General features: G+C 59.0%; 2 protein-coding genes across 5 annotated transcripts; one reads left to right on the top strand and one right to left on the bottom strand.

Annotated features, from left to right (window-relative positions):
* Nucleotides 1-6: 6 nt before the first annotated feature.
* CCDC157 (coiled-coil domain containing 157) lies at nt 7-15,117 on the top strand. 3 transcript variants are annotated; one of them, XM_067700266.1, is made up of 11 exons: nt 7-241; nt 5,613-5,871; nt 7,790-7,961; nt 8,662-9,307; nt 9,999-10,076; nt 10,430-10,587; nt 10,947-11,123; nt 11,292-11,460; nt 12,535-12,674; nt 13,126-13,214; nt 13,304-15,117. In XM_067700266.1, the coding sequence occupies exons 1-11, from the start codon at nt 7-9 to the stop codon at nt 13,551-13,553; spliced, it is 2,373 nt and encodes a 790-aa protein (XP_067556367.1). In that variant the 3' UTR covers nt 13,554-15,117. The 3 variants fall into 3 exon arrangements, with proteins under 3 accessions (XP_067556367.1, XP_067556368.1, XP_067556366.1); XM_067700267.1 differs by having other exon boundaries at nt 10,430-10,620; nt 13,780-15,117; XM_067700265.1 differs by having other exon boundaries at nt 10,430-10,620.
* A 537-nt stretch (nt 15,118-15,654) lies between these two features.
* Nucleotides 15,655-23,376, bottom strand: RNF215 (ring finger protein 215). Of its 2 annotated transcripts, none has more exons than XM_067700273.1 (9): nt 23,014-23,376; nt 22,614-22,757; nt 22,059-22,130; nt 21,893-21,978; nt 21,314-21,470; nt 17,145-17,264; nt 16,924-17,067; nt 16,579-16,681; nt 15,655-16,489 (listed from the first exon to the last, which is right to left on the bottom strand). In XM_067700273.1, the coding sequence occupies exons 1-9, from the start codon at nt 23,296-23,298 to the stop codon at nt 16,467-16,469; spliced, it is 1,134 nt and encodes a 377-aa protein (XP_067556374.1). In that variant the 5' UTR covers nt 23,299-23,376; the 3' UTR covers nt 15,655-16,466. The 2 variants fall into 2 exon arrangements, with proteins under 2 accessions (XP_067556374.1, XP_067556375.1); XM_067700274.1 differs by having other exon boundaries at nt 16,924-17,052.
* Between the last annotated feature and the right edge of the window lie 379 nt (nt 23,377-23,755).

Genomic DNA, 23,755 nt, shown 5'->3' with positions numbered 1-23,755 from the left:
CGCAAGATGGCGGCGGCCGAGCGAGTCGTCGCCGAGGGGGGCGAGGCTGACGCACTTCCGGGGCCGCCCCTTCTCCGTGACGTAAATTCCCGCCCCTCCCTCTCGATAGACGCCGTTGCCGTGGCAGCGGTCGGGGAGCCGGGATGCGTTTTGCCGGGGATCCCAGGAGCGGCAGGCGCGCCTAGGGGCAGTTTCATGAGCCGACCAGACACAGTGGCTGAGGCTGCGACGCCGGAGACTGGTGAGACGTTTTACATCTCCCGCCGACGCCCTCGCACGCACCCCACGGCCCCGGCCCCCCTACCCTTTACTCCACCAGAAGATTCCTCTCTCTCTCCGACCCCCGCCTTCCAAGGCCCCCGCTCTCTCCCATTGGCCTCCCACTTTGGCCAAAGCCCCGCCTCCCTATTCCCCCAGCCCCCTCTTTTGCTTTCAGGCCCACCTCTTTCAGACCCCCTTCCCAAATCTCAATCCCTAATTCCCACGGGTCCCTTTTCCCACGGGCCTGCCTTTTCCAGTTCCACCCCTGGCTTTCATAGTCCCCCCCTCAAACCCCGTAGACCAACTCAAATCAAGGCTTCCTCTTTAGGCTCCACCCCTCACGCCCGCAGGTTGGTCCCTGCGGACCACTTTCCCGCTCCGCAGCACACCTCGAATCCCGCCCTTTTCGCTTCACCTCCTGAGATCCTCTCCTCCCTTTCCCCTCTCTCCCAACTCCTGAACCCTGGCCTGGACTTCAATTTCTTCACCTGTGAAATGGGGGGTGGGGGAGGGGGGATAGGAAAAGATGCCCTCCCAAGTCTCCTCCCCGTCTCTCTTCCTCACATACACACCATAGCTGGTTTATGTCATTCTTATTATTATTGTTGAATTATAATGATAGTTAGGATTTATTGAACACGTACCATGAACCAGACCATGTGCCAAACACTACATGCATTCCATCATTTATTTCATATAGCAACTTACTTACAGGTGAGGACAGAGAGGTTCACATCCTCAGTTCACATGGTGGAGGGAGAATCCAAACCCAGCCCATTCTTCTCTGTTAGTGCAGTTACTTACTCCTTTGTCTTCACTGGATTCCTTCAGTGTCCCCAGGGATCCAGGCAATTAGCACTCCTGAGTCAGAGACTGACACTGCCATTTAGATGGTTTTAGACTTTCTAAAGTGTTTCCATGGGTGCACTGGCCAGGAGGGAGGCATAATCTTTACCTGAGGGGTAGGGTCCCAGCGGTCTCGAGAGAGAAGCGGGAGAAGAGAGGGAAAGGACTCGAATGTTAAACGGGAGTGCAGGAAAGGCTCCTTCACTTCTCTGCGAGTTAAAAGTCCACCTTGGGCTGAGGGGCCTGAGGAGAGGCAGAGTTACCTGCTGCTCCCACACCAGGGTAGTGGTGGCTCAATTAGTGCCAGCACTTGTGTGATCTCAGGAACAGTGCGGGGCTGGCAGCTTCAGGGAGAGGGTTCTACTCAGGACCCAGGAATTACAGAGAAAGCCTGTGTCAAATGTTCCTTCACTTGACACACACACACACACACACACACACGTGTTTCTCAAAACAGGCTTGTATCTGCAAATCCCCACTGTTCAGAAGAAACAACGTAGGGTAACCTCGGATGTTTTTCAATGTTGTGTTTCAGAATGTTTCAGTCGGTTTTTCTGTTTGTTTCTGCCTCATTCTTTGGGGACATAACACCTCATGGGTGGCAATATCTTATGAGAGGCCATCACTGAGGCAACATTTGTATGTGGGAAGTGGACCTGTGTGTGTGTGTGTGTGTGTATTGTGGGGACTCATCACCCCACCTGTGGGTGGAACTGTAGAGCTGACACACCAAGACTTGCCCCCTGCAGAGACCCTCAGACATAGATGGTGCTTCCTGGGGGACAGTGCTCTGTGTGCCCTGCTCTGTCCCTATCCCTGACACAATGCCCAACATGTAGAAGATACTCAGTCACCATCTGCTTAATGAACACAGGATCTGACCCCCTACCCCTGCACTGTCCAATATAATAGCCACCAGCCCATGTGGTGCTGTATATGAAAATGGTGGCTGGTCCAAATTGGGATGTGCTATAAGTGTCAAATAGACATTGGATTTTGAGACTTAATGCAAAAAAATAGACTTAATATTTTATATTGATTTAACATTGAAGAGATATTTTGGGTGTATTAAGTTAAGTAATATGTTATTAAAATTAATTTACCTCTTTCTTTTTAGTTTTTTTAATGTGGCAAGTATAAAATTTTAAAACCCATACATGGCTTGCATTATATTTCTTTTGTCCAGTGCTGGCCTGAAGTAGTATGGCCTGAAGATGTAGGACTCAAGAGTCTCAGCTCCCTGAGTGATCTTAGGCTAGCCCCCTAACTTCCCAAAGCCTCAGTTTCCTCATCTGTTTAAAGGAGGTGGACTTGGGGACTTCCCTGGGGGTCTAGTGGTTAGGACTCTGCGCTTCCAATGCAGGGGGCGCGAGTTCAATCCCTGGTCAGGGAACTAAGATCCCACGTGCCGCGTGGTGCAGCCAAAAAATAAAAATAAATAAATAAAGAAGGTGGATTTGGAAAGTGGCTGACAGTAGGTCCTCTAGTCAGAGCCAGCGGTGCTCAGGCTCAAGGCTGGCAACCCCACCTGCCCTTTCCCTCGCCCCATCCTCCAGCCTGAAACAACCCCCTTCTTCTGGGACAGCCTCCTCCCTGCCCCCCACTCCCAGGAAGCCCTCCCTGAGTGCCCACTCCCTCACTCTCCCTACATCCAGTCCCAGGGACTGCAGAGCTGGACATGGGAAGCCAGGCACCTGGCTGAGCTTCTGACCCTGAGCCCGAAAGCCCGCAGGCAAGTCCAAGAGCTGGGGGCACTCAGACATCCAGCTCCACGGACAGGCACCTGTGCAGAGGTGAGGACAGGGCCCAGTCCTCTGGGAGGCCGGAGAGGCTGGCTTGCCCTCAGGAACCACCCTGGGGCCTCTGGGTTTCCCTGCACCTGTGGGCACAGGCAGGCCCTCGGGTCCCAGCCCAGGTGGCCAGGTCATACCGCAGTGAACTAAAAAATGGTCTACGTGCTTGCAGGGAGACAGATTCCCAACTGCAAATAATGACTCAATGATTCCATGCCACTGTGGTGTGTACTGGGAGGGAAAAGCACAGGCTGCTTTGAGAATGTGTAACAGGGGACCTCACCAGCCCGGGGATCTGAGGGAGGCATCTTATTTAGACAGAGTATGGGGAGGAAGCATATTCTACGGGGGTGAGACGCCGAGGTGCGAGGAGGTGCTGGGGAGGGGAGAGGGCGACCCTCAGGAAGGCTGGGGCAGTGGTCTGGGGGAGGTGGGGGGTGTGGAGCAGTGTTGATGGACAGAGGTGGCGGGTTCTCAGAGTGGGTGGGATGTGGAGCTAGCAGCACTGGGTGCCTGGATGTGGGGATAAAGGAAAGGGATTCGAGGAAGTGCCCAGGTGCTTCCAGTGAGGGTGCCATTTTCTGCAATGAGGAAGGTTGGGAGATGGAAACAGGTTGGAGGAAGAGAGGTTTCCCTGCCAGGCCTGGACTTCCTGAGGGCCTAAATCCTGCCCAAGCAGCCCCTACTGCAGGGTGGGGCTTTGGTGCAAGGAACTTTCTGCTGCTGAGAAAACCACAAAGGACAAGGGGCCCCCACTGCAGGGTGGGGAGGGACCAGGGCTCAGCATCCACAGGGCTGCTGGCTCTGACACCTGCTGTCAGAGGCCTGCAAAGAGCCACGGGAGGGGCCAGACCTTCTGAGTCAAGGGCCAGGGATGGTTCATCCAAATCACTGTCTTCAGATGTCCACACACGGCAAAGATGGAAGGGAAGCAATCTGTGCGGGCCGCAGGGGAGAAAAGGAAATATGGAAGGTAGACAGCAGCTCCAGACAAGGATGGTCTTTGCTGTTGTTACTGCTAGTAATAGTAATCACAGTAATAATAGTTACTATGGCTGCAGAACTTTTACTGGTGCCTTGCCCTGGACCGAGCACTTTTTTATTTTTTTTTGTTTTTTGCTGTGTTGGGTCTTCATTGCTGCCTGCGGGCTTTCTCTAGTTGTGGTGAGCAGGGGCTACTCTTCGTTGTGGTGCGCGGGCTTCTCATTGTGGTGGCTTCTCTTGTTGCGGCGCATGGGCTTCAGTAGTTGTGGCACGAGGGCTCAGTAGTTGTGGCTCACGGGCTCTAGAGTGCAGGCTCAGTAGTTGTGGCACACGGGCTTTTTTGCTGCGCAGCATGTGGGATCTTCCCAGACCAGGGAACCAACCTGTGTCCCCTGCATTGTCAGGTGGATTCTTAACCACTGCACCACCAGGGAAGTCCTGGACCAAGCACGTTACTTGCAGATACCACCTGGCCTGATGGGGGATGGTGTCCCCATCTTACAAGTGAGACAGCTGGAGCTCAGAGGGGTGCGGTGACTTGCCCATGACCACACAGCCAGAAAGGGGCAGGACTGGGACCCCTGTATCAACATATAATGGACCCCCGTCACTAGAATGATTAGGATAGCTATCCATACAAATTTTCAGGTGTTCCTCTCTTACACTTCAGGACTTGTTTTCCTCCCAAAGTCAAGGTATTTTAAATTTTCTTTGTGGATTCTTTTTCTTTTCTCCGTTCAATTACTAGTCGTTCATTTGTCAGTGAGCATCTGCAATAGGCCAGGCCCCAGGCTGCCATACTGGGGATACCACAGTGACTGAGGTGCGGTGAGGACCTGTCCTAGAGAGCAGAGGCCGTTCCTGCAGAGAGCAATCAGGGCCAAGATGGGGAAAGCCCAGAGGGAGTATCTAAGCCAGCCTGGAGGGTGCTCAGGGAAGGCTTCCTGGAGGAGGTGATGTACGGGAACCCTGAAGGATGAGAGGAGTTAGGCAGGTGATGGGAACTGGATGGGGGAAGCATGACTCAGATGGAAGAGACAGATGGGCATGGATTCAGAAACGAGTGCCTGCACAGGAGCTGCTGCTTGTAGCTGATGGTATGTGGAGTGGAGGAGAGGGGAGGGGAGGGGAGGTGATGAGAGAGGACAAGGGGAGGGGTGTGCCTGGAGGTAGCCTTTCTCCCAAGGGCCAAAGTGAGTCCTGAGGGGTTGTTGGCCAGTGTGATGTGGTCAGATAGGCTTGGCCCAGGTCTCCATAGCAGAAGTGGATCAGATTCCAGTGGGCAGGCCTGTGGCCCAGCTGGAACTGCTGCTGCAGTCCAGGCAGGAGACGAGAGTGGCCAGGGGTGGCTCAGTGCTCCCCGTCATACTGTAGCTACAACTGTCTTTTTGTTGTCAGTAGCCGGTCCAGTGCTTTGCTCAGGGAGGGAAGGACAGCAAGTACAACCTCATACACAGCTGTATCCACCCAGCACTTAGCAGGGGCCAGGCACACACAGGTCCTCAGAGGGACTTGTGGACCGAGGAAATCAGTAGTGTGGGTGTGGGGTAGGGTGGATGAGAGAGAGGCTGGTGAGGTCACCCACAAGCAGGTCCCAAAGGGGCCAGGGAACCGACTTCTCCCCAGGGTCGAGGTTGGATTTCAGCAGGTTTTCTGGGGTTTTCAGAAGCTTCCTCCAGCAGCAGCCACGTGGCTCTGGCTAACGGGGATCCTCTCTGTCCACCTCAGGAGCCACAAGGATGGCACACCTGCTGGGCAGCCAGGCCTGCATGGACAGCCTGCGCAGGGACCTCACCGACCTTCAGGGCACCATCGTGGACGTGTTCTTGCGTGCCGGGCCCGTGCACTTCCCCTCCTGGAAGTTCCCTGACCGCATGGCCTGTGACCTGGACATGGTGGCCCTGCTAGAGCACTACGACCACGTGCCAGGTGACCCCGAGTTCACGCAGCTGTCCCACGCTGTGCTGCTGGAGCTGGTCATCGACAGGTGAGAGCCTGGACCAAACCTGGTCATCTCAAGATGCTGGCACCCACCCCATAAACCAGTAGCAGCCACAGGATCCGCTTCTGGCGGGGTGATGACATTGATGACAACAATCACCTTTGACTGAATGCTGTCGGGGGCCAGCTTGGTTCAGGGCCCTCATAGAGATCTCACCTGTGTCGCGCTGTGCTGTGTCTTTTTTTTTTTTTTTTTTTTTTTGCAGTATGCGGGCCTCTCACTGTTGCGGCCTCTCCCGCTGCGGAGCACAGGCTCCGGACACGCAGGCTCAGCAGCCATGGCTCACGGGCCCAGCCGCTCCACGGCATGTGGGATCTTCCCGGACCGGGGCACGAACCCGCATCCCCTGCATTGGCAGGCGGACTCTCAACCACTGCGCCACCAGGGAAGCCCCTGTGCCGTGTGTCTTATAGTCCACCTTCAGGGAGTTGCTGGCCACCCTGTTGGTCTCTGTGACACCACAGCTCTGACGGCTACTTCTCCAGCCACCGCCAGCTGCTTCCTTAAGGTTTCTGTGTGTCGAGGACACTACAGATGCTGCTCAGACTTTCCATCCCAGGCTGTTTTTCCTGTCCCTTCCATGTGTCACAGGGCCAGACACGGGATGTGCTTTTCCAAATCCTGGCCCTGCTGGGAAGGAGGCCAGTGGATTCCCCTGCAGCCCCACCACTTCTACACTGTCTTTCACATTAGCATGGTCGTCAGCCTCCACTCCCTGGGGACCACAGCCCAGGCTCCATGTGCTCCAAACCCTGCATGCTAATGAAGTCACGGGGGCCAGACAGGCAGGGACCCCAGCAGTTTGGGGATGACCTGCCTGGAGACAATTAGAAGCCAGGGTAACCACTCAGAGGCCTGGAGGAGCCGACGGTGTGAAAGCACTACCTGGACCCTGTAGGGGGCTGAACATGTGTGAGCCCAGAACACACCTTCCTTCCTTGCTGTGCCCTCTGCTAGGAGTGCCCCGCCTACTCGTCCCTGTGCTGGCTGAGCCCGTCAGGGCCCAGTTCACCCATCCGCCTTCTAGAAAGCTGGAGCTGACCCGCCTTCCCACCCCTCGCCTGGCCCGTCTGTCCAGGTCACTCTCCACCCTCCAGTGCTGCTCATTCATTGTCCCCATTCACAGAGGAGAACACCTTGGCCTAGAGAGGGGTATGGCCTGGAGCGGTCAGCAACCCTCCCCCAGGCCCTCTCTGCCCAAGGGCACAGTTGGTTTGGGATGACCCTCCTGCACCTGCAACAAGTTGAGGTCACTTATCTGCCCATATGTTTTCTAAACACAGTATCTCTTCTTTTAAAACAGCCTGATTCCCATGCAAATACCTACTTCTCTTCCCAACACCCCTTTTCCTTACAATTAGCCCCTGACTCAGGATAGGATAGGGACCTGGCTCTCTCACTCCAGTCTCCATTGTGGCAGAAGCAGCTCATCCCACAGGAGAACCCCCACCCCCAACTAGAATCAGGAAACCGCAGGGCACACTGCCCTGCACACTCACCCTGAGGCCGTGCGCAGCCTCCTCCGCTTTGGGGGTCTCAGCTGGGTCCTCTGCAAGGTGAAGGCTCTGAGCCACACGGTGGAAGGCAGCCACTTACCCAGCACTTTCTGAGGACTCTGAACACAACCAAGGCAAGGCCCAGCCTCCCAGAGCCTCCTAGTCCAGTGGGGAGCAACCAGGCAGAAGTGCTGCCACCCAGGAGGCCCCGAAGGGGCCCCAAGCTTAGCCTTCAGGGAGTGCTTCCTGGAAGAAGTGGCTCTTGGGTCAGGCAGAGTGTATTCTGAGACGCTCCGAGTCCCTGACGCCCGGGCTGGTTCCCAGAGCGGGAGGCTGCCGGTCGTGTGGTGTGAGGGCACACTGGTGCTGGGCTCTGCCCCAGCCAACCTTGCCATTTCTGCCCACAGGCTCCTGCTGCTGCTTCAGAGCTGCGCGAGCTACTTGGAGAACCTCAGCGTGGAGCAGACGGTGCCCCCCGCCAGGGCTGCCAGGCCCTGCATGTCCGTGGGGCTCACGGTGCGGCGCTTCTGGAACAGCCTGCTGAGGCTGGTCATGCTCATTCGGCAGGTGGCCCCCCAGGTGGGTCAGCCACCCGCTTCCCCAACTGCAGTCACCCTCACATCAGTCCACCTGCCCCAGGCTCCTCGCACACCACATGTGCACCGCATCTGTCGCTGGCTCCACTCTGGAGCCCCCACTCAAGGCCCATGCAGCTTGGCAGTTCACAATGCAGGCCTTGGGGGTCATGTGTGGGCCATCTGGTTCTGCAGTTTACACTGTGGGGCTTTGGAAAAATCCTACCTAGTCTGAACCTCAGTTTGTTCATCTGTGCAGTGGGGGTGATAACAGTCCCTACCTCCCAGGGCATTGTTGGGGAATGGTGTTTGTATCGACCCCATTTGTTATGGGTTATTCCGTAACCCTCACAACCACCTGGTGGGCAGGACCACTGTCACCATAATGGGAAGGAAACTGAAACTGACAGTGGCTTCAGCAACACAAGAGCAGACAAGTCCACTAAGCAAGGGCCCAGTACCCGGCAGCTGTGTCTGTCACTGTATTACCCTCCCAGTGCCATGCATGTAACAGCATGGAGCCTGGGCTTGGTAAGCTGAGGCAGCAGAAAGGAGAAGGCATGCTCTCTCACTCACCTTGGTATCAGATATCATCTGAAGGTCTGAGCATCAGGAGTGGCTGCTGTCAGAGAAATCCCCAGAGAGCTGGTCACCTCCAGGGCCCATCTCCCTCACCTGCTTTCCCTTTCTCTTCCTGACTACAGAAAAGGGCAAACCAAGGGGAGACCCCCACCTCCAAGCCCACAGCCAAGGGCGAGCCAGCCAGGAGCCCTGAATTTGTGACTGCCAAGCTCATCAAGCCCACCTCACCAATGCCAGGCTTGCCCCAGACCTGCCAAGAGCTGGACAGACTCCCTGTCAGCGTCTCCCTGCAGTGTCTAGCCAGGATGGCCGAAAACACCAGGAGTGTCCACTCCCAGACCATGGAGACAGCCCTGGTGCCCTGTGATGCATGCACCAGCGTCCAGGGCAGCCTGCAGGAGGTGGGCAAGATGGTCATCAGCCTGTGTCAGAGCCAGAACTTGCCCTCATCCTTAGGCCAGTTCCAGCATCTCGTGCAGGACAGCATGGGGCTCAGGCCGCTGCCGGCCACCACCGTGGGCCACTGGGCGGCCGAGCAGAGCAAAGACCTGGCACGCCTCAGCAAGCACATGGGGGCCCTCACTCAGCTTGTGGGGCCCCTCAGGGCCCAGCTGGAGGAGGCTAAGGGGCAGAAGGACAGACTGAGGAAGCAGGTGGGCGAGCTGGAGCAGGCCCTGCAGCAGGAGCAGGGGGCACAGCGGCGGCAGGCGGACGAGGCCGAGCAGCGCCTGGCCCAGTGGGAGCGCGACAGGCGGCAGCTGCTCGCAGGTCTGTGCCTGAGGCCGGACCCTCAGTGCCAGGCTCTGCCACAGCCTGAGCATGGGCTCCCCCGGGAGCAGACCCCGCAACGGGGCTGTGGGTGCTGGGAGTCGGTGTGGAAGAAACCTGGACTGGCAGTGGGCAGCAGACGCAGGGAAGGGGAGGCAGGGGAAAAGGGGTGTGCTCATCAAGCCGGTTACACTGTGGGCAACTGGAGCTTAATCCCACTGGGGAACGCAGGAGCCTGTGTAGAAGTCCGAGTCGTCCCACGAGAGGGGTGAGGGAGCGGCGGATTCATACACTCACTCCTGTCGGTCACCAAAGGGGACTCCTGGGAAGTTCATCCCCCAGGTAGCTCCAGCCAGCTGAGGCCCCTCTTTGGCTTCAGTAGAAGCCGTCAGGCAGAGACGCAGCTATTGCACTCACAGTGGGCCAGCTCCTGCTGAAGTTGTGAGGCCTGAGGGAGTTGGGCAAGTCACCCCCATGGAGGACACTGAAGCCCAGAGAGTCAGCCAGCCGACAGGAAGCAGAGTGGACAGGGACCCAGGCCTCCTGGCACCTCCCCAGAACTCCTCCCACAAGCCCAGGCACTCCTCCACCCTGGCTAGGGCTGCCACCATGCTGTGGGGTGCACTGGGCGTTAAGGCTGCCAGCCAGGCCCAAGGGAGCCTCTGAAGGGCCTCTCTCTCGGCTGCCATAGAAACAAGTGACCTCAAGACAAAGGTGTCCACCCTGGAGGGGGAGCTGAAGCAGCAGCGGGAGTCTACGCGGGCCGTGGGTGAGGAGCCCTGCCATGGAGCCCTGTACTGTGTGCCATGTGCTCGGTGGCTGGACCAGCACCCTCTGTCTCCTTGGCTTTGGGGGCAAAGCTAAAGGGAACCACAGAGGAAGCTGGGTCTGAGAGGCCACACTGTTGGGTGATGCCACCTCCCACCCAGAGAGTACCTACTGTTTTCAGAACCCACCTCAGGCAGGGTTCAGAGCCCCATTTTGTGGCTGAGGACACTGAGGCCCAGAGATGTGCTGTGACCACTGCCCCCCGTCCCAGGTCTTGTCCTGGGTCAGAGGCAGTGCAGGAACTCCCCAGGGCTCCCCCGCTCTACCCCCTCCCCTGCCCGCTCAATCCTGCAGAGACGAAGGCCCAGGAGCTGCAAGAGGAGGCTCAGCACAGGGCGGAGGCTGAGAGGCAGGTGCAGCAGCTGGAAGAGCAGGTGCAGCTGCTGGCAGGGCGGCTGGACGGAGCCAGCCAGCAGATCCGCTGGGCCAGCACAGAGCTGGACAAGGAGAAGGTCCGTGTCGATAGCATGGTCCGCCACCAGGAGGTGAGGTCAGCGCCTGGTCTCCTGCAACGAAGGGGAGAGAAAGGGCTCCCCACTGACAGGGGGGAGACACTGGAGACCTAAGGAGAATTCCTGAGTGGCGACTGTGACTGGAAAGAAGTGGGGGCGAGGTCTCCAAGCTTGGGGGTCCTGGCCTTGCCAGGGTTGGGGTCTGCTCCCTTCTTCCCTCCACCCCTTCTACTGCACACATGTGCACAGACAGATGTAGCACAATGGGGTGGGCTTGGATACAGCTGCCTCCTTTGTCCTGCGTGTCTGGGCCTGGCCCCATGGGCCTCATGGCCTCCCTCCTGCCCATCCCGGCTCAGTCCCTGCAGGCCAAACAGCGAGCCCTGCTACAGCAGCTGGACACCCTGGACCAGGAGCGTGAGGAGCTGAGGGGCAGTTTGGCTGAGGCCGAGGCCCAGCGGGTCCACGTGGAGAAGCAACTGCAGCACGTGCAGAGCGAGAGGGAGCAGGGGCAGTGCCAGCTCCGGGCCCAGCAGGTGTGAGCAGGCAGGGCGAGGGGGCAGGGGCGGTACTTCCCTTTCTCTGGAGGAACCTGCAGCCAGCTAAGCACCTGCGGGCCTGCCCCGTGCCTGGGGAGTGGAGGTGATGGGGTGTCCCCAGCGGGCTGGGAGCCGGTCCTCAGCTCTGAGCCTCCCCTGCCCCAGGAGCTGCTGCAGAGCCTGCAGCGAGAGAAGCAAGGCCTGGAGCAGGCAACAGCGGATCTGCAGCTGACCATCTCGGAGCGAGAACGTGAGCTCGTGGAGTTGAGGGAGCGGGAGAGGCTGCTGGTGGCCTTTCCGGACCTGCACAGGCCTGTGGAAGCCCAGATCCAAAGTAGGGGCCCGGGGTTGGTGCAGAGGGCACGCCGGGGCTGGGGGTGGGCAGCTGAGGGCTCATCAGGGCAGGACATGGGTCCACAGCAAGGGTGGCAGAGCCCCCCCCCACAGGTGCTCTGCGTGTTACCCACTGCTCTGTGTGGATGGGGACACAGAGGCCCAGTGGGGAGCTGACTGCTCAGGGTCACCCAGCCAAATCCAGACCCAGGTCTGGCTGTGTAGCCTGTGCTCTTTACCACGTCACAGGCCAGTCCTTGCTCAGCTTCCATGTCCCCTGTCCTGGCATCTCCCCAAACTACACCATGGGGCCAGCTCCAGGGAAACAGCCCCAACTGTCCAGTGTCCATGGGAGTGCTAGGGACCCATCTCAGTGGAAGACTGACTGCCCGGCGGCCTGGGTTCTCATCCCAACCCCTCCAGTCCCCTGAAGCTCTGGGGTGAATCCCCGTGCAGAGCTGTTGGGATGATCCACTGCAATCTAGCTTGTCATGATAAGTCATCACTTGTGAGTGCTGGGCCCTTGTGTTACCCTGTCAACCGCCCCGCGAGGCAGGTAGCAGCCGCTTGTGACAAACCAGGAAACTGATAACCAGAGCAGGCAGCACCTTGCCTGGGTTCAGAGTCAGGGGGAGCATCTGTCCCCCCAGCAGTGGGAAAGAACATCCTTGCTGAATTCCTGAGACTCATATCCAAGAGCCGGCTGTGGCTTTGAACGAGTCACTGTCTCCCAGGCCCTCCGGAAACAGGTGGCCTTGGAAGAGCTTCACTTTCTTACCTATGTGCTAAATTTTTGGTGAGCTCCAGGTCCCCCTCAGCTCTCAAATTCTGCAAGGCTTTGGTCACCTCCCAGCAGGCAGGGGAGTAGGGAGTGCAGGGGAAGGGGGGGAACAAGGCCTCAGGAGAAAAAAGATGAGGTGGGAGGTCCAGTATGCTGACCCCACCCACCTGCAGGGCCACCGGCAGGGGACCCTAGGCATGTACCGGCTGGCGTGTCTGCCCTCTGAGGTCCTGTCTCGTTGGGCACAAGAGGCAGACCTGATGGGGTGGGGTGCCAGAAAGTGGGTCTCCACAGGCTCTGGCAACGTCACGGACGACATGGAGAGGCAGGTGCAGGCCAACGACATCCGTATCCGGGTCCTACAGGAGGAGAACAGGCGGCTGCGATCCATGCTGTCTAAGATCCGGGAGGTGGCCCAGCAGGGGGCCCTCAAGGTGGGCAGCATGGCTCCCCCACCTGAAAGGGGCCGGCCCTTGGGGACTTGAAAGAGGCCCCCAACCCAGCAGAGGTCTTCAGCTTCCCCCAGGGACTCTGCCATCAGCCCAGCTCATTGCACATGGGGCTCTCAGGTGGCTTTAAGCTGTGCTTTTGTGAACCATCTGCCACGATTCAGGAAGGCATGAGGATGTTACCGTGCCTTCCAGCTCCAAATCCCCCCTCTAGCCCTTTGAACCTTTATTTCAAGTGCACCAGGAGCCTTATGAGAAAGCAAACCTTCCCACCCTTACCACGGCTAAGGACAGGTCCTGGAAGGCTTTCCAAACTCTGCCCCTCAGAGGAAGGGGCCATGGCAACAGGTTCAGGCCCTCCCGCCTCCTCTATGACACCCTCTCTGTTCGCTGCAGAGGGGATCCTGGGCCTTTCTGAGCTTGGTTTTCTTTGCAGCTGATCCCACAGGACCAGCTCTGGGCCCCTCCCAGCAAGGGAATCCACAGAGCAGCGCCCCCAGCCCAGGCCCAGAGAGCATCTCCAGGGTGAGTGAGGCTTTGTCAGAGGTGGGGCATGTGGGGCTGGGGTGGTCCCCCTCGCTCACAGGGGATCTTGCCGTCTGATCCTCCCTCAGGCCCCTGGGCAGGCAGCACTCACCTGGCAGCAGGACGGCCAGTGCGGGCAGGACCCCACAGGGCCAGCCCCAGGCCTCCCCGCCTCAGCAGCCCTGCAGTCGACCCAGCAAGTCCTCCCTAGAGGATGTGACCCACTCGACCAACTGTGCCCAGAACCCCATCCGGGCCTTGGCCAGGCTGAGAAGGAGACTGTCACCAAGCCGGGGCCAGGCCAGCCCTGCATACCAGCCCCAGGAGCGGCCCACATAGCCTGCAGTGGGGTGGGGCTGGAGGGCGGGAAGCTGGCAACCCACCCCATGTAATAAAGCCCAGGCCATCTGCTCACAGCGACCTTGGCCTCACCACACTGGCTCAGCAGAGCAAGAGTCCTTCCTTCCCTGTCCTGAGTCCCCAGCCATGTGGGTCATTGGCCAGCAGAGGTCTGGCACACTGTGCACCCTCAGTAAATGGGAGCTTCCTGCCTCCCTCCTGACAGGGACAGTGGAGGAAGAGGACACACTGAGGGCAGAAAGAAGCTTCTAGCACCTGGGCGATGTGAAAGGCAGTCTTTTCATCCTCACTGCAAAGACTAAGGGGTAACATGGACTCAGTGACCCCCACCAATAAAGAGCAGGGTCAGGGTAGGGGGTGCGCAGGGGAAGGAGAGCAGCCGCCACGGTGGGCCCAGTGAGGACACCTGAGGCAAGGAAGGAGTCAGAGGCCAGGGTTCTGGCTCAGGCTCACAAAGGCAGGCAGGGACCACCCAGCTGTGAACCTGGGCATGGGGACATTAAGGATCCAAGAAAATCAGCCCCCCTTTCACTGCGGAACGCCTCACCTTCAGGAAACACAAGTCAGAAAGGGTTTCTCTAAATCCAGGAGGCTGGACCCCCAGGCCACTGAAGGCAGGGCAAGGCTTCACCCAGCCAGAGAGCGGGACACCCCAAGCCAGCCCTGGCTTTCCCAGGCCTGTCCCTTGGGGCCAGGGCACTGATGCCGCCAGGCACACCAGGCCTGCAGTAGTCCAGTTTTCCTCACAAAGCCTCCAGCCTGTCCTGAGCTACCCCGCCTGTGAAGGACAGGCATTAAGACCTTGCTGAGGAGTTCTGGGTGTGGGGGTGGGATGGGGGATGCTCTCGGCTTTCTATGACAGTTTTCCCTGGTCAGGAGGCCAACAAGTAGAGCACCTCAGTTTACAGAGAAAAGTCAAGAAGAGCTGTGTACGTAGCTGAACTGGCATGGCCACAGGCTGCCCAACTCTTGCTTCTGTGGAGCCCGGGGGCTCGCTGAGGGAGCCTGGGCTGTCTGGACTGGGCCCCTCCCAGGTGAGAGCCAGCCCTCAGGTGTGCTCCCTGAGGCAGGGGGCCCAGGCCCAAGTGCAGGGGGAGGACCTGTCACAGCCTGGCTCCTCTCTGCATCCATTCAGTAGCTCACAGGTCTGTAGGTCAGACGTCCGGGCCCTGTGTGGGTGGTTTCTCTGCTCAGGGCCTTACAAGGCTGAAATCAAAGCATCTGCCAGGGGCTTCCCTGGTGGCGCAGTGGTTAAGAATCCGCCTGCCAATGCAGAGGACACGGGTTCGAGCCCTGGTCCGGGAAGATCCCACATGCCGTGGAGCAACTAAGCCCGTGTGCCACAACTACTGAGCCTGTGCTCTGGAGCCCAAGAGCCATAACTACTGATCCTGCATGCCACAACTACTGAAGCCTGCACACCTAGAGCCCGTGCTCCACAACGAGAAGCCACCGCAGTGAGGAGCCCGCGCACCACAACCAAGAGTAGCCCCCGCTCGCCGCAATTACAGAAAGCCCGCGCACAGCAACAAAGACCCAACGCAGCCAAAAATAAAAAATAAATAAAATAAAAAAAGCATCTGCCTTTCTTTTGCAAGGGTGTGGGGCAGAATCCAGGCTCATTCTGATTGTGGGCAGAATTCTGGTTCTTGCAGCTGTCGAACTGATGTCCATTTCCTTGCTGGTCACTGTCGGGGCTACTCTGGGCTCTGAGAGGCCATCCAGCTTCTTGCCATATGGCCCCTCCATCTTCAAGTCGGCAACAGAGAATTTCTCAGGCATTGAATCCCCTCCATGGTTCAAATTTCTGAATTCCTCTCCTTCCACCAGCTGGAGAAAACTCTACTTTTAATGGGCTCACGTGGTTAGGTCAGGCCCACTTGGATGCTTTCCCATATTAAGGTCAACTGTGCCATAAAGCAACCTAATCATGGGAGTAAAATCCATCAGCGTCATAGTGCCAGGATCACATAAGGCGTGTCCATGAGGGCTGGGGGAATCTTGGGGGCCATTTTAGAATCTGCCTCCCATGGGCAGTAGACTCCAGGGCAACTTGTTTATCTTAAAACATCCACACAAATTTTACATCTTATGTTAAAATATATCCATGTTTAATATTAAATCTCCCGTACCCCAAATCTAAAAAAAACGGATGCCCCTGTAAGATGTACCACATTTATCCTGTGGCTTCAAGTATCCTGGTCAGCAACCTGTAACCCCACGGAGAAGCACAGGACTAGATGGTTTCTAAGGCCTCTGGTCCCAGCCAGGCCCCAGAAGGGAGCCCAGCTGGACAGGCCATGGGACCTGCAGCTGCCGGTACCCAAGGACCAAGGGTTAGCAGGCAGTGGAAGGGCCGCTAGGTTAAACATCATAGCCTTCAAGATGTGTCATGGAACGTGGTCAGGTTAGAGTGCCCCCAAGGCCAGATAGCTCCTCTCCCAACCCACCCCCAATAAATAAGCACAAAACCTGGCCACTGCAGCCTCAGGCCCCAGGGATGCCCTGACAGGCAGGTCAGAGAGCTCCCAGAGCCCTGGGAACAGCAGCACTGCCCACACCTTCTTCCCCAGGTCCCTGGCCAGAGTCCTGGGAGCTGTCTGAGTGGAAGGCAGGCACACCCCAGGATGGCAGAGAAAGGCCCCAAAGCAGCCTCTCTTCCTGCTGGGTCTGGGCCCTGCATCCTCAGCCTGGGGGCTGTGGTCCCTCCATCCCAGTGTGGATGTGGTGGGCACCTTGCCCCTCAGCAGGGGAGGCCCCTATCCCTCCTTCCACCCATAGGGTTTTCTGTCCTGTTCCCCCTGCCGTCTTGTTTCAGGCACCAAGGGCCCAGGGCCAGGATGCAGACGGAGGGATGCAGAGATCCCACATGCAGAGATCCAGCTGGGGCAGCTAATCATCTGAGTAGCGGTTCCCTGCAGGAGAGGAGAAAAAATATCAGGGAGGGAGGTGTCAGGTGGGAACCAGGTGGAGATGGCCAAGGGCCCCCACCCTTGGTGCTCACCCAGGACGTTGAATTTGCACAGCGGGCAGGTCTGCTGGATCATCAGCCAGGGGTCCACACAGTCTCGGTGAAACTCATGCTTACAGGGCAGCACCCGGAGCCACTGCAGAGTCGGGGAGATGGCTCAGGCCACAGGCATAGGCCTCCAGTGGGGGTAGCAGGCCCCACGCCCACACCTGAGCTGGGGAACTGAAACCCCTGTGACCTGCCCCACCCCCATGCTGCTTTCCATAGCTCTGGTGGGGCTGGGTGAAGGCCTGGTTGGGGTACTTCTCAGGTCTCTTGGGAGCAGGGTAGGGGGCATCACGTGTCAGCCGAAGGCTGGCCTCTGCCCAGGGCACTAACTTGCTTGTTGCAGAAATAGTCCAGACACACGGCACAGGTCTCAGCACCAGGCTCCGGGGGGTCCTGTGCCGCCCGGCCCAGCCGGCAACGCCGGGTCTTGAGGGACGCCAGCCTCTGCACCACCTGGCGCTTGAGCAGGTCCACCTGTGGGGTAAGGGCACACAGTTCCCAAGGGCTGGGGACACCAGGGCTCCCGAGGGCCCCCGAGGGCTGGCTCCCACCTGGCCTCGGGGCTCCCGCTGGCTCTGCCGGGATGCCTGCCGCTGAGCTTGGACCACGAGGCCTGTGCACAGGAGCATAGCCACCAGCAGGATGGTGTTCCACAGCTGTTGCAGGGGCTTCTGGGGAGAAGAGCAGGGTGTCAGGGGCGCTGGAGCCACCCCACCCTCTTTACCCAGTAAATCCACCCCAAGGACCAGGCAGATGAGGTCCATGGGCACCATGACCCCGGAGGCGCCAGGCTTCCTCTTCTGAAGCTGCTGTCCCCCGCCCCTGCCCCGTGCTCTCTCAGGGGCTGCCCCAGATTCACCCTACATCAGTGCTCAGCCCAGGCCAATCCTGGGCAACAAACCCGGTGTTTATGCACTCACAGAAGCATCTACTGGCAGCCTCACAGACTCCCCAGCCCAGGACCCCCATCCCTACCCAGCACTCCTCCTGGTCTGCTTTCCTGGCTGCCATCACCCACCCACCCACGCCCATCCAGGCTGAGCATTCACAGCCTGAGAGGGCGCTAGTCCCTAGGCCCTGTCTCCTCACTCCCTAGAGGCCCCGCACGCCCCTCCTCTCCTCCCCACTCTGCTGCTCTTCAGGTGCCCTGCTCAGGCCTCACCCGCCCAGGTCCCACCCACAGTCACAGGGATCTCACCTGCAAACCCGATTACACAGCACCCCTACTTGACCCTTCCCTCTGATGCTCCCCTCCCACCTCCTCCGCATTCCCCATCCTCAGGAGGAAACCCAAACTCTTCTACCAGGGGGCCCTCAAGGCCCTTGATCTCCACCCCTCCCCCCTCCCCCATCCCATGCTCCCTGCCCCTCCCACGTCTGTGCCTTTCCACACTGTTCCAGGTCTTGGGAACTAATGCTCTTCTTCCACGCTCCCTCCCTTGGCTTATGGCTTTGGACACCTCTTGCTCTGGAAGCTCTCCCTGACCAACCCTGCCAGGCAAATGTTCCCCCCTCACCTCCCCTGCCACCCTCCTCATACCCACTCTGCCCTCAGCGGTCCTCCAGCTCCCGCTGGTGGGAGGGAACCACGTCTGAGGTACCTCACTTCGCCTTTGAGAGGCCCCCAGGGGGACACACTGACCTAGACTGAACTGCCACCAAATCCAGTGCAGCAGACAGGCTGTGACCACTCAACAGCTGGCTCAGGAGGTGACACAGCGGAGGAAACAAGACCCAGCCGCTAACCCACCAGCACACGGGTCTGCGGACGTGTCACAACTAATAAATGCATTCGTTTAAAAGTTTTCTGCCTTGGGCTTCCCTGGAGGCGCAGTGGTTGAGAGTCCGCCTGCCGATGCAGGGGACATGGGTTCGTGCCCCGGTCCGGGAAGATCCCACATGCCGCAGAGCGGCTGGGCCCGTAAGCCACGGCCGCTGGGCCTGCGCGTCCGGAGCCTGTGCTCCGCAACGGGAGAGGCCACAACAGTGAGAGGCCCGCGTACAGCAAAAAAACAAAACAAAACAAAACAAAAAACTTTTCTGCCACCATGTTCTTCCCCAGCCAATGCTGAAGTTCAACTGCCAACACGTGGTGGGAGAGGGGCTGAGAAATGATGGGCAAGGTTGGGTGCTGTTAGGGTCATAAGATGTTGCTTTGGTTCAGGGTGGAAGCACTCTGGGGGCCACTGCCAAGAGGGGTCTGTGAGCCCCAGCTTCACACTCTGTCCCACCCTCGCCCCCTGGCTTGTGTCCGCGTCCCCTTTCGTCCATGGAGGGATGGTGACACCTGCTGAGAAAGCTCTCCCGAAGCCCCTAGGCTGAGCTCAGGCGCCTTCACCATGCCTGAAGGGCCATGCCCCTCACCAGCTCAGTAATCACCCCAACAGGTGACAGTGTCTCTGGCCTAGTTCCTCCCCTGATAGGGCCACATGAGCCCAGGGCTGGAGCTGCCCTGTCCTCATACCCCCTGCCATGCTGAGCCAGGCTGACACGTGGCAGGACTCGCACGACCTTTACACTGTAAGCTCTCTGGGGCAGAACCTGGAGCTCTGTGCTTTGGAGCGGCCAGTGAGTTCTGGGTGGGCCGAGGCTGTGGCTGGCCTGGAGCTCTACTGGAGGCCAGAGACCCCATCTCCCCAGGCTCGGTGCATCTTGGGGACTCCCAGGTGAGGAGGGAGGGCAGAGTTGGGCCTTGTCCATCAGAGCAGTAGGACATGGTCATCAGACTTTTCTGATACATGGTGACTACAACTCTGGATGCCCAGAGGCTGGAGGAGTGGTGACTGGGCCCTGGGGCTGAGAGCTGGCCCTGGCTGTCCTTCAGACACCTCAGCTACCGTGGGCTCCCAACACCTGTACTGGCCCACCCCAGCCAGCAGCAAGGCCAAGGCTGTTCAGCATTGCCCTCACAACCAGCCAGCCTGACCTGACCTACAGTACATGCCCACCTACTGGCCTCTTGGGCACGCTCCCAGTCTGATCCTCTCTGAGCTCCAGGCTTTCTGCCTGCAACTCCTCCCAGTCTCTCATCTGACAGCCCCTCACCAAATGCCTGCCCCTCCCAGAAGTCCATGTGGGCTGCCCTCCAGGGGGAGAGAGGGCGGGCTCTCTCCTCTTCCAGAAAGCCCTTCCTTCCACTCCCGCAGCCTCACTCCCCGCTCGCTCTGCAGAACTGCGGTTCACGCTGCTCAAGCGAAATTGTGCTCTGGGCTGCTTCCGTGTAAGTTCCTCTTCTCTGCCCGTCTTTGAGGCCTTGAACAGCAGAGCCCGGGTCTTCCAAGGCCTTTTGTACCCTCCACAGCCCTTCTCACGGACCCCCAAGTGTCCTAGAATATCAGAACAGTCACCTTTGGTGACTGTTGACTCATTCGAGCACTCGTAACAATAAAGGTACTGTAGCAGAGCAGCTACCCATCTGCTCAGTGCCCGCCGTGAGATTTACATACACGATCTCAACAATCTTGTGGCCGTGTGCTATACCTGTTCACAAATGAGGAACGTGAGACCAGAGGTTAAACACGCAGCCTAACATTGCTCAGCTAAGGTTTCAGAGCCTCATTCCAAGTCCGCCTGACTTGAAGCTGCCTTGCACGGCTCCCCATCCACCGAGGCATGCTGGAGGCTGCGCATCAGGAGAGCGGGGAAAACCTGCCCTGCAGAGTGGGGATTTGAGAAATGCTTGCAGACACAATACCTTTGACCCTCTCTATGCCAAGCACTGGGAAAGCCAGAGACAAATAAGACACAGCCTGGCCTTCGGGAGACACAGTCACAGTCCCCAACGGTCACACAGGATGGGCTGCCCTAAGAGGCCTATGAGGGGGCTTCCCTGGTGGCGCAGTGGTTGAGAATCCACCTGCCAATGCAGGGGACACGGGTTCAATCCCTGGTCTGGGAAGATCACACATGCCACGGAGCAGCTAAGCCCATGTGCCACAACTATCGAGCCTGTGAGCCACAACTACTGAGCCCGCACACCACAACTACTGACCCACATGCCTAGAGCCCATGCTCCACAACAACAGAAGCCACGACAATGAGAAGCCCGTGCACCACAACGAAGAGTAGCCCCAGCTCACCGCAACTAGAGAAAGCCCACGCACAGCAACGAAGACCCAATGCAGCCAGAAATAAATAAATTAAATTAATAAATTTCTTTTAAAAATTAAAAAAGAATTTAAGAAAATAAAAATAAAAGCAGTAGGGGGGCTGGGAGCCCAATGTGAGGGAGGCTTTCCGAAGAAGGCAGGAGGATGAGTTGTGAGGGTTCTGGCTGGACTGGGACATACAGAGCTGGAGAAAGAGAATGTCCAAGCCTACAGACAAGCCCCGGTGGCAGGAGACCGGGGCGTGAGTGGAGACCGGTAAATGGCACAGAGTGGCTGGAGTGTAGGGAGAAGACTGGGAAAAAAGAAGGATGAGTGATCAGGAGAGCTGTGAAAGCCAGGTAAGGAGTTTGAATTTCATTCTGCAGGTGATAGGGAGTCAAAGAAGGCTTCTGAGAGGGACAGGGACGTGACAACAGCAGCAGCTAAAGCTGACTGTGCATGACCCCGGGTCAGGCACCACACGGAGCACCCACCCAGCCCCTGAACCCTCACAGCAGCCCTGGGAGGTGCAAGGGGTGGTCCTCCCCACCAGGGCAGCAAGACGCCGCAGGACTGGAGACAAGTCATGTGTGTGGTCCCCCCACCCCCACCTCCTCTCTCCAGGCACTCACCTGCTCCTGGGCCCGACTGCCTCCCAGGCACACCAAGTCCTGCCATCCTCCGTAGCTGTCCTTGGAGAGGCCACAGGTGGTCCACAGGGTCAGCTTCCACTCGATGTTGGCCGACAGAGACTCTCCGCTGGTGATCTCAGCTGTGGCCTGGGTCCTCCTGAGAGGGGAGGCCAAAGGGGCCAGACAGAAGGGCTCTTGGGAGGAGAGGCCCGGACCCACTCACCCCAGCCTTGTGGGAAAAGGATACCCCTGAGTATCACCCCACAGCCCTTCTGCTTTGGCCCCCACGCCTTTCCCAGCCAGTGGTTTTTCTAGTTCTCATAACAGCCGGCCAAGGAGGCTCTCAAGCACAGGGAAGAGTCAATCAGGAATCTGGCTTCCTCCTTGCTGGAGCCAATCACCTCCACCTATAGAGCCCATAGAATCATCTCCTTCTAGTCCTCTCACCCGTTTTTCAGACTAGGAGGCTACAGTCTCAGACTAACAGGGAAGGCCCTGGTCCCAGGACCCCTGAGCCCACGACAAAGCCAAGGACCCTAGCACCCAAGCCCAGTCCTTTGAGCCCAAACCCCAACTCACTGCAGCAGTGCCTCCAACAGCTTGGTGACATTGGAAGAATAATGGAGGACAATCACTGGCCTGAGCAGAAGTTGGGATATGTCCAGCTGTAGGGGGACAGGGAGGTCAGCCAGGCCGGGTCACCCATTCCCCAGCCTATGTGCCCCAAAAGCCTGATCCGGTTTACCTCTCGGACCACGTTGTGGTTCAAGATGAGGAGAAGCAAGGCAGAGGCTCCCAGGAAGAGCGCCCTCCGCATCTGCAGGACAGAGGCAGAGGCTAGCACACACCCTGCCCACACACCTGTCTCACCACCTGTGGTCATAGTTGTTCTCAGCTCCTGGCTCTGCGGTTAGCATTTCCTTTGGACAGATCAGCTATAAGCTCCCTGAGATCAAGGGCAAAAACCCTTATTCCTCTCACCTTCCCCCCAGATGCTCTGTGGGACCCAAATAATACTGTGCTTTCCCTGGTCCAAGCAGGGCAGGCTTGCCCACCGACCCCCAGCAGGAACTCCCCACTGTATACTCTCAGAGTTTGGTTGAGCTTCCTGACTCTCTCTAGCCTCCTCCCACCTCTCTGCTGCCAACCACACTGACTCCAGTCTACCCCTGGGGTCCCTTGCCCCAGCCAGGCCCAGGGCTTCTCTGGAAGCTCCTTAGGGGCCCACCTGGTAGTCTGGCTCTAGCAGTTGCCTTGAAAACCCTTCCTCCAGCCCCCTTTCCACATACACCCCCTGCACCTGCTGAACCAGAGCCTTAGGATAGGCCTGTGGACCGCTGTCCTGACTCTCCTGGTGAACCTGGGCCTCCTGCTCCTTGCCCACGTATGCCACTGCAATCCAGCCTTCTACGGGCACCTCCTGCTCAGCATCCACGATGTCCATCTGTGGGGCAAGGGGCCATGGTAGAAGGAGGAGGGGGAGGAAGGGGGATCGGTCACACAAGCGATGCAAGGCCAGGGTTTGGGAATGAGTCTGGAGGGGAGGGCATCTGATCTCAGGTTCTGGAAGCCGGAATGCTGGGGACCTGGGCAGCCTGGGGAAGGGGCGCTGGGCTGACAGGGCTTGGTCCAGGATGAAGGCTGGATCTGGGTGCAGGGTCTACGGCGGGGTGGGGGCCATATGGCTCAGCGGCGCTCACCAGCAGCAGACGGCCACCCAGAGGGAGCGCCGGGTCGGCCTCGGGGCCAATCCTGACGCCCTCCAGCAACAGAGCGTCCTCCCGCGGCAGCCTCACGTCCACCCGCACGGCGCGGGCCGCCCCCCGCCCCTCCCTAGCAGTGGGCTCGCTGCCGTCCGCCGCGGCCCCGGGCCCCGCCAGGCCCAGCCAGAATGGCAGCAGGGGCAACAGCAGCAGCAGTGGCGACGGCGGCGGCGGAGGAGGCGGCGGCGGCGACCTCGGCGTGGGGCGAGCGGCGGGGCCCATGGCCGGACACAGGGGCGCCGGGGGTCCTGGGAGCGTGGGGAAGCGGAGGGAGCCAGGCCGCAGCCGGACGGGGCGGGACGCCGGGAGGGGCGGGGGCGGGGGCGTGGCCGGACGGGGAGGAGCGCCGGGAGGCGGGGTGGGCTCGCGGCGGCTCCCGCGCCCAGACCCGGCCGCGCGCGCCCCCTGGTGGCCGTGGAGAACACAGGCGCCGGCGGTCAGCGGGGCTGCAGCCGGGCGGAGCCCAGGTCAACTGGCAGAGGTGGGAAGTCAGAGGAGGCGCTCCTAGCTTTTGGTTGTCAGACGGCGGAGACCAGAGGAAGGGAGACCGACGGAGATAGTTGGAAGATAGTTGGCGACCTGGGGAGCCGGAGGCACGATCGGGGCCCCAGAAGGGCAGCAACGAGGAACTTCTGGGGGTCTGGACGCTAGCCCTTGCTCTGGAGCCGCCTGATGGTCA

This window comes from Pseudorca crassidens, chromosome 12 (assembly GCF_039906515.1).
Source record: "Pseudorca crassidens isolate mPseCra1 chromosome 12, mPseCra1.hap1, whole genome shotgun sequence".
Lineage (NCBI taxonomy): Eukaryota > Metazoa > Chordata > Mammalia > Artiodactyla > Delphinidae > Pseudorca > Pseudorca crassidens.
Note: the sequence above shows the minus strand (reverse complement) of the source record. Positions and strands in the feature narration are given on the sequence as shown.